This window comes from Pantherophis guttatus, chromosome 2, assembly GCF_059756535.1.
Source record: "Pantherophis guttatus breed Tessera chromosome 2, ASM5975653v1, whole genome shotgun sequence".
Taxonomy (NCBI): domain Eukaryota; kingdom Metazoa; phylum Chordata; class Lepidosauria; order Squamata; family Colubridae; genus Pantherophis; species Pantherophis guttatus.
Window position 1 is genome coordinate 76,879,407 of NC_142064.1, and position 13,473 is coordinate 76,892,879.

General features: G+C 37.8%; 1 protein-coding gene across 4 annotated transcripts in view; it reads right to left on the reverse strand.

Annotated features, from left to right (window-relative positions):
• FREM1 (FRAS1 related extracellular matrix 1) overlaps window positions 1-13,473 on the reverse strand; it is an 88,780-nt gene that overhangs the window by 20,822 nt on the left and 54,485 nt on the right. For all 4 annotated transcript variants that reach the window (XR_015732271.1, XR_004590029.3, XM_034410463.3 and 1 more), the window contains 5 exons: window positions 12,489-12,684; window positions 11,520-11,784; window positions 5,580-5,994; window positions 4,989-5,190; window positions 2,034-2,178 (listed from right to left, as the gene is read on the reverse strand). Coding sequence is in view for 2 of the 4 variants with exons in the window: in XM_034410463.3 (XP_034266354.2) it covers window positions 2,034-2,178; window positions 4,989-5,190; window positions 5,580-5,994; window positions 11,520-11,784; window positions 12,489-12,684 (1,223 nt within the window). In the remaining 2 variants the exon portion in view is untranslated. The remainder of the gene's footprint in view (window positions 1-2,033; window positions 2,179-4,988; window positions 5,191-5,579; window positions 5,995-11,519; window positions 11,785-12,488; window positions 12,685-13,473) is intronic.

Consider the following 13,473-nt stretch of genomic DNA (forward strand, 5'->3'; position numbering starts at 1 on the left):
TTCGGTTAAAGCCACCTATTTTGTCCCTCCAGGGAATCTGATCCAATTATATTAAAAGTAACACCCTACAGAAGTTTCCCCATATTATTTTAAACTTTAACAAGCCCAAAAAGAAAACTAGTCACACTAAGCAGGATTTTAAAAAGAGTCTGCTACTTTTTATTGAAAAGTATAGGCTTTGTGAAATACTACTGCTTGCTTTATCAGATGTTTGGAGTAGCTAAAACTGAGCTATACCTATTTAGTCACTCTGTGCATTCGATGAAGTGAGCTATAGTTTCAAACAACATTACAGGGCTACCTCTTGTCCATCACTTCTGCTGTAAATAGAAGAATGCAAATGGGGTACCTTTAAATGACACTGGTACATTTCCAAAATATACTGTTTCTACCTTCGAAGACATCATTTTATGCGGTATGCAGATTTTAGTGCTAGATAAAAGACAGAGCATGTGCTGACAGCTGTTATTGCAACACTGTTGAAAAAAAGGTCAGGTTTTGGGGAAGCTTTCAAAATATAATTACACTCTTGTCATTTTGAAAAATCTTACTAAGGATTGTTGCATAGATTTGCGACATGTTAATATCCCAGAACTAGAGTGACCTCTAGCTGTCAGAAAAGCACATCAAAAGGTAGCTTTCCCCATTTCCAAATGGAAGTGTACTTTAGTGAGTAATTTACAGCAAAATTTCCCCTCACAAATAGAAACGCCTTTTATCAGTGTCATCATGAATGTGGTGCTGTCCTGCATCACAATGACCATAATGCTTGTCAATCCTTCACTAAGAAAACAGACTGAAAAAGTGTGTCTACTTTTCCCCAATTCAATGCATATTTATGAGAGAAAGAGATGATTGCTTTGAGTTTAGGCAATGAATTGTCCTCAGAGCTCCTAAAATTGGGGAGAAAGAGACACTTCTCATCCACAATAAGCTTTCAACCCTACATATTGAGGAAAGAGGAGGCCTTATGCCACTCAGAACAACTCGCAACACAGAAGCTGCAGCAGAATTTCCTGAAGAAAACCTGGGAAAATAAGGTTCAAGTTGGGTGAAATCTACTTACCTTCCCTACCAGTTCGGAAGTGCACGTGCACGCTTGGACCCTCTGCACATGCTCAAACCCTTCTGCGCATGCGCAGAGGGTAAAAAACAGGTTACTTCCTGGTTAAAGGAAGTAATGGCGTCTGGGTGGGCGGAGCCTTGTGCTGCTGCTGCTACCAGTTCTCTGAACCACCCGCCGCCGCAGCTACCGGTTTGCCCGAATTGGTGCGAACCGGTAGCATTTCACCCCTGGTTCAAGTGCATTTCTGTCTCTATGCAGTACCCAATCAAAATAAAGAGGATTGTCTATAACAAAACACAGGAGACAAATTGAGGAACAATACTTGAGTGACATAGGCTGGAAAGCTCTGCTTTCAGTTCAGACCATGAAAGTAGGCAGGAAATGAATAGAAAGCAATATTTATTCCTGCCAACCCAGAAGCTGTTAGTGGTCCATACTCATCATTTGGGGTCACCTAGCAAGGCAGATACACCCTTATCTGTGCAATAGGAACTTCTCAGCCTGAATTTCACCTCTGCCAGGATATCTTGAATTTAGCTTTGCCTAACTTTATGCCTGAGGATAATGATTAAGTTCATATATCCTATTAAGCCATAAACCCAACTGCTCGGTTCACATTGTATTAAGCCAAACCAAGTTAACAACATTATGCCTTAATGCAGTGGGTAAATCCAGGCAAAGCATATCGGTGCAGTGTGAAATCTAAATGGATTTGAAGTATTACTATCATTTAAGAGTCAACATGGCAGCAATTTCCCGGACAAAAAGCTTTCTTTCAATAAAACAGCGACATTTTTTTTTTTTTAAAGTCACTGCTTCGGTAGTGGATTTTGCAGTATCAACCCGTAAGGCCCAACTATTCCATTAGTTTAGTTTCAAAGCTGTTCATACAGGCTCTGACTTAAGGAAGCAAACAGCAATTATTGGGAATGATGTAAGCATTTAGAGGAAGGAAATCTTAACTTACATCTGGGGGAGGGCAGAATGTCCTTCAGGATCCGCAACCTGAAATTCCAGATCATCTGAATTCTCCTCCCAGTAAGGATCAATGACATAAAATATTATTTTGCTATTTAAATCTTTCTGGCTGAATTGTTCTTGAATACTTTCTCCTGATAAAATAAAGAAGATTATAGAAAAATCAAAATGTTCTTTAAAAACAGTTGCGTCCATGTTTATCTAGACCAAATGTTTATCAAACATTTTCAAGCTGTGGAAATTGCTAGTTAAAAGACAAAAATCAAAACAAATCCCAGAAACCATGATCAAAAGACTAAAGTGTACTGATAGAAAATTGCTTTCCCCCCACTCACCCTAGTCACTTACGGAACATAGGCTTCCACAGTTTGAACAACCCTGGTGCAATCAATTTTTAGAGATAACAATTTTTATTTGGTTAGGTAATGAAAAATCACTGAAAAATGTGGTGTGGCTACCAATGTATAAGAAAGAAATACAGTTCACTAGGTAGGATGGGGTTACGTTGTTGTTAATTTAATGTCAATGGCAGAAAATAATGGTTTAAATGGTTTGATCAGTTTTTCGATTACTTCTTTCAAATTGGAAGGAGTTAGCCTAGATGTTTGGTCTCAAAACACCAAAAAATCTCCTGATATATGCACAGTTGTACAATTCACTTCACGCTTTGTTTCCACCAGCACAGAGAGCAATGGTAGCACATTTAATCCTGTATAGCCATCATGCAACTTTGTGGTATGTAATACAAACTTATGAATGATCATGTATATATAAGTCATATAGATGTTTGGGAATACAGGTAGTCCTCAGTTAATGATGGTAATTGGAGTTTCCATTGCTAAGCCATGCAGTCATAAAGCATGACATCATGTGACCACATTGCTCAGTAACAGCAGTCCCTATTGCTGTCATTAAGTGAGGATGCTGGGTCATCAAGCATGGACCTCCTCATGGTTTTCTATAAGCAAAGTCAACAGCCTTGGTAGTACAGTGGTTTAAGGCACCCTGTTATTAAGCTGGTTATTAAGACCAGCTGCCTGCAATTACTGCAGGGTTCGAATCTCGCCAAGGCTCAAGGTTGACTCAGCCTTCCATCCTTTCTAAGGTAGGTAAATTGAGGACCCAGTTGTGGGGGTCCTCACAAGCTGACTTTGTATAAATATACAAAAGGATGAAGGCTATTGCTGAGCACATTGTAAGCCGCCCTGAGTCTTCGGAGAAGGGCGGCATATAAATCAAAATTAAAACAAAACAAACACACACAAAAAAAACCAGAGAAGCCAGGAGGAAGTTGCAAGTCCCAGGCTGACGGGCAGGTACATGGCTGCTATGGTGAACCGCAAGTGTGTCAGATGCAGGATCAGCACTCCAGAGGAGGAGAGGGCAAGCAAGCTGTTGCCATAACCCAGCACAAGGTGCTCTGAAGGGCAGGAAGGCATGAAAACAGCTGTCTCAGACTAGCAAGACCACTGCCAGAGCAGGAATGGCTGCTGCCAAGGGTGGTAAAGTGTATCAAAGGCTGCTACAGCCCAATACAAGCATAGCCAGACTGGGGTGGCTGCTACTGGAGGTGGGAGGGAGCAACTTGCAGGAATGTCACACAGCCTTCTTTGCCGGCTTCTCCATTAACTTTGCTTATGAGAGGCTGGCAGAGAAAGTCACAAATGGCAATCACATGATCACCAGACACTGCAACCATTGTAAATGTAATCTGGTTGCCAATCACCTGGATCATAATCATGTTAATTGCAGAGGTGCTGGGATGGGCAAATATTTGAGGAGCAGTTGTAAGTACTGCTCATTTGGCATTGTCATAACTTTGAACTGTTGCTGCTGCTCTGTAACTGAGGACTACCTATAGAAAGACTTTTGCAAGACCTCTCAAAATAGTTTCCAAGGAATTGACCAAAGTTTCCCCAAAGCCACTTCTGTACAGAGCCCAGAAAGGCAGGAACCCTATGACTGCTCAGCCTGGCAGAAGTAGGAACTGTTATGATCAAATCTGTCCTGCCTTCCCAGATTTGCCTCTTTGCTTCTACTGGATCTCCACCAATCCCATTGCTAGTGCTACCACCGCTGCTGTCGAAGGAGGTTCTTTCCAGTAAACATGAACAACAAATATGGAACAGACAAAGGGACCAGGAGAATCAATGGGGAAAGGCAAACATGTAGGGGAAATTGGCTCTAATTTATAAGACATATCGTCAATTTACAAAATAGGACAGAGTCATAGAGGAAAAAAAGCCCACCAAGTATTTTTTAAAAATCTAAATAGATACACAACTTGGAGCTATATGTTTCTGTAGAATCTCAACTATATTTTACTGACAAAGTTGTCTAATTTTTTCATATTCCATAATAAATCTGCAATGACTACTCCCAGACTTGGCTTTTGTAGTGATATTACTACTCGTTCGAAGAATGTTATTGGCATCTAGAAGCAATCCTCCAATTCTAACTTTTCCCAGGCTTCCTCTGTCTTTCTTCTTCTCACAATACATCAGTTATGTAAAAAGAACTGGAAGAATGGTGAAATGATTTTTAATTAGTCACAGTAAGACTACCCTTCTGGGAAGGGAAATAATGTTAACCTTCTGGGAAGGAATAAGATAGCCAGTTAGGTCCAGTGGTTAAGGTACCAGGCTTGAAACCAGGAAACTGTGAGTTCTGGTCCCGCTTTAGGCATGAAAGATGGTTGGGTGATTTTGGGCCAGTCACTCTCTCGCAGCCCTGCACAGTGCATACCTTCCAGAATTGTTGTTGTGGGGACAATACAGTAGGATGTAAAAGGAGCACTGGGTATGTTCGCCACCTTGAGTTATTTATATTTAAAGAATTAAAAATATTTTTAAAATCTTACATCCTTAATGAAATGTAAGCTGTAATAATCATAAGATTTGTTACATAGGACAGGTTAGGACACAAGGTTATTAGGACACAATACCTGTTGTTACATTTTGCAAGTAACCATACTGAGGTCCTCGTAAAATTTTAAAAACAATTTGATCATCTTCAGTATCGCAATCTGATGCTTTCAAGGATCGCATTGTAATGTAAATTCCATAGTTGCCATTGTGCAAAAGTTCCACATCTGAAACTGGATGAAGATGAATAATTTCTGGGGCTGTGTTTACTGGACTATCCACCTGTAAAGAAAAAATAATTTCTATTACTGGTCAAAGATTAGATTGTAATGAAAGTAATGTGTAACTTCTACTTTGTGAAACTGAACACACTTGTATAATCAAAATCAACATCCATGCTGTGAACTGGACTTAATATCATATAGAGAGCCAGGCACACGTAATCCAAATTATATTTGAAGGTTCTGAAATATCTGCATGCACTGGAGAGAAAACATACTGAAATGAATTTTGTTTTATTTTAAAGATAAGCATACTTAGTCTTGGTATCCCTTGACAGCTTCGGGCTGCATTATAATATTATTAAATAAATAATGCAAATATCTTATGTTTGCACATGTATATTGAATTAAGTTTGCACACATGAATGTAGGCATTTATGTAGAACTTGCCTGAATAATAAACGGCAAGGGATCTACTTGCAGCTTGTTGTTTACAAGAAATCCTTGATTTACTCCATCTGTTGCCATAAATGAAAACCTGTCCATCTGAGAACCACCTCCTCCATGTCTGTAGGCTACATTCAGATTGTCCACATCTTGTTGGCTGAAGTTTTGCCGCCATAATCCAGTTTCCCTGTTATATAGTTGACCGTATTGTGGGAACTGTGTTAGGAGAAAAGAAAGATTTTGTGGTGGTGTATCTGGGTCTGAAAGTTGGAGAACATCTGGAGAAAGAACTGCCGTGCTGCCTTCGAACAGTCTCAGGCCCTTGTTCTTGACCACGCTGGGTAAAGCTCGATCCACTGTCTCCAAGATGATCTCAAATTCTCCATGTTTAGTTCTTAGCCCATTGCTGATGATGAATCTGGCAAAAAGAGGCAAGGCATCCTTCAGCATGTGTTCTTGTTGCACCATCTACTGAAATGAAACAGACACCTTTACTGAAGAGCTTATCTCTTACTACCTATGAGAAAAATTAAGTCCCAACTTCTGATCAAATGGCTCTTGTGGCACGTTTCAAGCCTCTGAAAAGGCACAACGTTCAAAATTCCATTCTAGAAACTGACTACACATTGTGGAAATGGGCTACAATGGTTTAGAAGTTTTACTAATAATTTTAATAAAGGTAAAGGAGTTCCTGCGGATTTTACTCTACTAGACGTTACCCACTACAGGGGGTGGTGCTCATCTCCATTTTAAGGCCATTGAACCAGCGGTATCCAAAGACATTTCCATGGTCATGTGGCCAGCGTGATGTCACAGAACACTGTTATCTTCCTACCAAAGTGGTATCGATCTATCTACCCACATTTGCATGTTTTCGAATTGCTAGGTTGGCAAGGAAGAACACTCACTCCATCGCATGGTGCTCAAGTCTTGAATCTGGGCTGCTAGCTTTCCAGCCAACAAATCCAAGCGTCTTAACCGCTGAGCCACAGCACTGCCCAATAATTTTAGTAAATTACTAAATATTTTATTTATCACATTTTATTAAACATTTTATTTAGCATGTTTCATATTATTAGGTTGCCTTCCGACTGTTCAAAATAAAATTCATGGAACTATGTCATAAACATTTGATTCTTGGTTTTTAGTTATACAATGTATTTGACCAATTTAACACCCCAAAACTCTATTGAAAAATCAAAATGTCTTCCCTGAGCATTAATAAAATAACAGTTCTTTAGTTGTCTATGAAGCTGGTTCCAACTAAGGGCAGAGGAAATGTATTTATATTCCCACTTGAATGAACATTGACCTAACTTCATGTTTTCCAACCAATATTGAATTGCAACCTTCCTATTCAAAATCCACACTTTTGCATATTTTTCAATATAGTTTGTCAATTTTAAAAAAATAGGAAAAAGTATTTTTAGGAAAATAATAAATCTGCACATATTCATTAAAGTAATTTACAAAAATGGATTAAAACAAAAACATTTGTAAAGTTTCAAATACTGTACATTCAGTGCATACACAATACGTACAATGCAAAGGTTTGTAGAAATATATACTGCTCAAAAAAATAAAGGGAACACAAGCAGAAGACATCCGAGATCTGAATGAATGAAATAGCCTTATTAAATATTTTGTTCTTTACATACAGTAGTTTATACACTGCTCAAACAACTAAAGGGAACACAAAACTATTGTATGTAACAAACAAAGTATTTAATAAGGCTATTTCATTCATTCAGATCTCGGATGTCTTCTGCTTGTGTTCCCTTTATTTTTTTGAACAGTGTATATTCAAGTACATATAACATTTAATGCAGGTTTTTAAAAATACTAACATTTGATGAAACAACAGATTCCCCAAAGTAAGACAAAGAGAAATCAGAATTGACATTTATTTAAATAAATAAATACATTTCATTTTTATAACAACAAAAATAAGAAAACTCATTAGATGTGTTAATTCTAAATCTACTGTAGATATATTGTTGATTCTAAATTCAAGCACTGGTACATTTAGCTCACTACAACAGAATCAAAGTGCCAAGAAATCATCATATCACAAGCATAAGCTATGCATAAAATGATAAATATTTGAAAACTATAATTCAAATGTCTTTCTTCGTCTGAAGGCCTGTCCTTGAACACCTGCGTCATGAATATGTCAATACATTAGGTTTATATGCCTGCAGTTTAGTGCCTCCATTAATAGAATTCGGGATCTATTGATGAGAGGAGTAATACTGATATCAAAGCTACTGGCACTTTTACTGCTGCTTAAGAATTGACCAACTTGTGTGTAGGCTCTGTGCCATCAAACAGCAGCTGCCTACACTGACCTAGTATTTGTGCCAAGAGGAAAACTGATTCTCTGTAATCAGTTTAGTTACACCAGATTTTCATCCAGAATAACAAAGATTATAAGCATATTTTGGGGGTTTCAGAGCTAAGACATCAACACCAAGTAGATAAAATGTTCTAATTCACTGACAATGGCCTTCTGATTGAAGGTATCCTTAGTTGTTTCAGAAGACAACAGGAAGTGGCTAACTTTGTTTGGCCTAGAAAACTAAACAGGATGAGGCCTGGTTAGGAACTTCATGAGAACTCCAGAGAAAGAGAAGTAAAAGAAAAAAAAAAAGCAAAAACATAAAAGAGAAATAGCAAACCATCCTCACATTGCTGCCAAGAAAATTTGAAAGACATATCAAAGATGTCATGAAAAATTTATCTCTGATCTGCTTCAACTCCTGCTTAAAATTAAAGAACTATAAGAAGGCAAAACAGAAATGCCCCTATAATAACTCCAGGAATGTATATTATTCCACAAGATCATCCCGTCTGGTGAGATGCATTTCTGTTGACACAAGTTCTCTCTATATAAACTTTGGAATTTCTGCTGCCTTCATGTCTATTGGATTAAAACCAGCCAGAAGAATAAAAATATTAATATTAAATTATTCTTTGAAAAGGTCAACAAAGTTGCTGGGTTCAAGCCGAAGATTTAGTGAACAGTTTAGATATGAGACTAGATGAAGAGCTTTGCTATTTTGATAGATTAATAAATACCATGCAAACAACATGCATTGTTAGATTGTTCGAGACAACAAGGTTGTTCGTTTTGAAGGGAAGTGCTGAGTTCCTATCCTCCCACATGCTGTTTATTTCATGCTAAGTCTTCTCCGTGTGTCCCCCTGGAATAGGGAACAGCCAACCTTCTCATAATTCTGATGAGATTTAGGAAAAATAACTCTCCAGCTTAGTTGGGAAGGCAAGTTGCATGGTCTGATTTCACCATTATCATGCTTTTGGAGTTCATGGCAAGTGAGTTGGCTACAGAACTTGCCATCTGTCGTGGTATTTACGACAGAAAAATGGAATCAGCTATGGTGCCAGCTCATTACAAAACTGATCCACCGTGTCAAAATGGAGGACATTAGCATCTTCTTTTAGCATCCTGCTGCCAGCATCTGATGTCAGATTGCTAATCACTTGAAGTCATCTGTCCCAAACAAGCACTGCCAAATCCTTCTTCCAGGCCAGCAGCAACAGACAATGCTGTAAGTTTATGATGGAATAAAGTGCCTTAACGGACGGTAAAAATCTGATCATTTAATCCCCCCCATTTAATTAAATATCACCAGCTCTTGGTGTTTTAGTTTTTAATAATCCATCGTAGTATTTATATTTCACCGTATAACCAAATACCTTGCCAACTTCTAGCAGGCAAGAACATAATTTACAGTGATTAAAATGGAACACATATCTTCCTTTTCCTTAAAATTATTTTGTCAAAATTAAACTGGCCTGGATTTTAATAAACTGGGCATAAAATCTAGATGATATGTCACTACAATTTAACTATAAGCATATATCTATCCCTATCTGTGGTCAGTATGGAACCCATTTCAGTATTCGAGCAAACAAATGTAATATCTACTATTTCAATTAAATGGGTATTTAATTGGCATTTTGAATCTGGATCAGAGTAGGTTTACTACTACTTTAATTAATTAAAAAGAGAAAAATCACAAATGAGGAGAGCAAACTTATACCAAACTGTTAATAGATACAGATTTGTTTTATTCATTAGCTGCCATGCTTTTTAATCAGCTAGGCAATGAGATATACAATTGCAAATATATTAGAATATCTTAGAGCATATTAATGAAAATATGTCTCGCAACAATGTAAAAACAATTTTAGCATTTTGGAAATGTCATCTTAATTGTATCACCTGAATTAAGGTGCAACAGCATTTAACAAAGGTCAATTCTGAAGTTAAAAAAGGCTACTATTATTTGAGCAATTTTATTCCTTTTCTATATTTATGTCACCTTCCTTTCCTAATGGCCCTTATAAGAAGCTAGCAGAGTCTTGCCCTCTTAAATATCATCAGAGTAGAAAAGAAAGTAGAAGCTGCTCTTAAAAGTCACAGGAAGAGACCTGTAGGAAACATACAATGTCTAGGCTCAGGAAAACTCAAACTTAAGCTACCTAGCCAAGAAGGCTGATGAATAGGGAGAATGTTTATTAGAAGAAGGCAAATAATAAGAAGCAAGAATAGAGGAAAAACATGAATGTTCCAAAGAAATGCTTCCCCAGCTTTAAACATTCAAAGTATATATTCAAAAGTCATTTACACTCATGTTTGATTTACATTTGAACATTTGTGCATTTCATTTGCCCTCAACAGCTCATTTCATGAATTGGAGCTAATCTTTGTTCATTTAAATATACTTAAGAGTATAGGCTGGCTTCAAGGATAGCAAACTACTCCATATAGCTTACACCAGTGACAATAATAGAACATCGAATTTAAATTAACCTCAGAATGAATAACCAATAAAAGGCAGCAGTAAAATTAAAACAACTTTAAATGTTTAGCTCAGTCACAAGTTAAAACAATTCCATTTATTAGCCGAGGAAAACTTTTAAGAAAAAGTAATCAACAATAATATGATTTCAAGGTTTTTGTAAAAGACTCAAAGGATTAGGCCAGCCACAAGGGAATTCAGACAGGACAATCTGACTATGTCATTAAAATGCAAGATACTCCTCTTTTGTGAATGAACTGACACCAGCCCCAACATGAATTTCAGCAAACACACATTATATAGGGTGATAATCAGTCTGGTAGGTATAGGATTATAGTTGTTAACTTGTTATCCTTTGACTGCCAATTTAAAAAAATGGGGATTCAAATAGGGCTTTGGATTATTAATTTAAAGCGATATGGATGAAAGTGGTTCCACCTTTTAAGGTGGCTTGGTGCCACCTTTTAAGTTTTTGAAGATTAAGGCTGTAAACTTTTTTTTCCCAATGCAAACTTTCCTTCAAGCTAAACTTAACTCATGGTAATTTAACAGGTATTGCCATGTATTTTCTCTCATTGCCATTTTCCAGGATGTTTGCAGCTTCGCAGTTTAGCCTATAATACCTGCTTAACTTTCAAGCCCAGACTGGTGCTGCTGTCTGCCAAAAAAGCAATATATTAAACTGAGCTCAGAAATACATCAGCAATAAGAGCAACTGGTACAATGCAAAAGTGAGACTTTAATAGCTGAATTCTATATTTGCAGAACTGCCTATAAAGTATAGGACAATGAGTATTCAGCAGCTAGCTTATATATTCTTAAGCATCATTTTGTTCCAATATTGGACTCCCAGCTCCTATGAACCTCAGTTTATGGCAAAGGATTATGTGAGTTGTAGTCTAAAACGTTTGGTAGGCACTAGCTGCTAGTCCAACATATCGCTTTGTCTATGGCTATCGAAAGATGACAGGAAAGCAATACAGAAAACTCATACTCTGCTGCTATATAACAGTTGTCGGGATTTTTGCAACCCAGATCTGGAAATCCTCTGCTGCTTAACCAATTATACTTGCTAATTAAATACACTTTACATAAAATAAGACTCTTCTTTGCTTACCTGAATGTATCTTTAGGGGAAGATGCTTTATTACTGTGGACATAGCAGACTTTCTGCCCTGCTATATCCATTTGGCTGAAACTTGTAATGGAGATTCCAGGATAGCTGACATATTCTATCTGTCCATACTGTGGTGGAGAAGTAATCACATAGTGTAGCTCCTCTGGCTTCTTGGTACCATCAACCGCCAGGAGGACATCAGTCATCAGGAGACCTTTGTCACCCATCAACACAGTGAGCGGTCTCATAAACATTGCAATGTTTCCTATAAGACATTTGAAATATGGACCATCATCAAATATTTTGAATCAGCCTTTCTCAATATCATGAATCAGGTTGCAATTTTTATCACCCCCTTACCAGAACATAAAATTTGCTACATTTTTTTTTTTATTTGATTTATATGCCGCCCTTCTCCGAAGACTCAGGGCGGCTTACAATGTGCTCAGCAATAGCCTTCATCCTTTTGTATATTATTCTGCCACACATTCAAATGCACAAGCCTTCTCCAATTTGATGCTTTCTAGATATCTTGGAGTACATCCTCTCTCCTCCTCCTCAATCAAGACAGTGTATCATCTTCTTTTAATGACCCCATAATCCCTTGTGGGCATTATGGGCAACTGAATGAAGCTAGCAGAGTGCTTAATGGCCAAATGCCCTTCCTGTTGCCAGTGCAGAGTTTTGTTCAGCAGATCTACTCTCATGGTGCCCAGAGAGAGAAATATCAGCCTCTACCTAGGATCGAACTCGCAGCCTCTTAGAGGCGAGAGCTCCACCTCTAGGCCACCGCACCACTTCAATCAGGACAGTGTATACTCTGCTAAATTTTATTGCACATACATATATATTAGCTTTTCCCACTGGGGAGCATCCAGTTATACTACACTTCAACTCCCATCCTCTATATCCAGGGTGGTCATTCTCTTAGTTTTGTATATACTATGTGAAGATCTAAAATAAAATTACCCTTTTCCACATCCTTAATAGCAACAGGAAAAACCACTTCTGGAGATCTGTTGCTTCCATCCCAAAGATGAAAGGAGAAGCTGTCTTCATTGTTTGATCCAAGAGTTCCAGTGTGTATATACCTTACAGCGTTCACGTCTATATTCTCCTGGGTGCATTTCATTCCTTTGTACAGTGTCAACCAATCATGACCTACCTAGGAAGGAAAATTGTATCATGACTTTGAGATAGTATGTTGTGTACTATTATTATCATGATCAGAGTATTATTATTAACATTTATATTCTGTCCATCTCCTAATAACTTTGGTATTATATTACTGATGTTAAAAAGATTTTACTACTGAACACAAGTTCTAAAACGAAATCCAATCTTCTTCAACTTGGTACTCATCCCATCAACAAGTCAGTCATCACACAAAACATTCACTCATCCTCTGGCTACTTAAATTTTCTCAAAAATCCACTTTTTTCCCTGACTGCTTTATACAGGTCTAGTTTTTATAATTGGTGACTACAATTCATATCAAAGTGGCAGCATTAAGAAATTCATTTGTAGGACACAAGTTACAGAAATGCCTGCTAAACATGCCGTACAGTTCAATAAGCATTGTGAAACTGACTATGGGACTATGAAATTTCGAAGGCTAGGTTATGTACAATCAACCGAGTCAAAAATGTGGTAAGTGCCAAGGGTGGCGCAGCAGTTAGAGTGCAGTACTGCAGCTACATCAGCTGACTGCTAGTTCAGCAGATCAGCGGATCAAATCTCACCTGCTCAAGGTTGACTCAGCCTTCCATCCTTCCGAGGTGGGTAAAATGAGGACCCAGATTGTTGGGGGCAATATGCTATTTAGTATACTGTCTTTGGTGTAAGCCGCCCAGAGTCCTCGGAGAGTGGGCGGCATAGAAATATGACTAATAAAAATAAATAAAATAAATAAATAAGGGTAAACTACAATCTCTACTTCTGCTAAGGTCTTGGA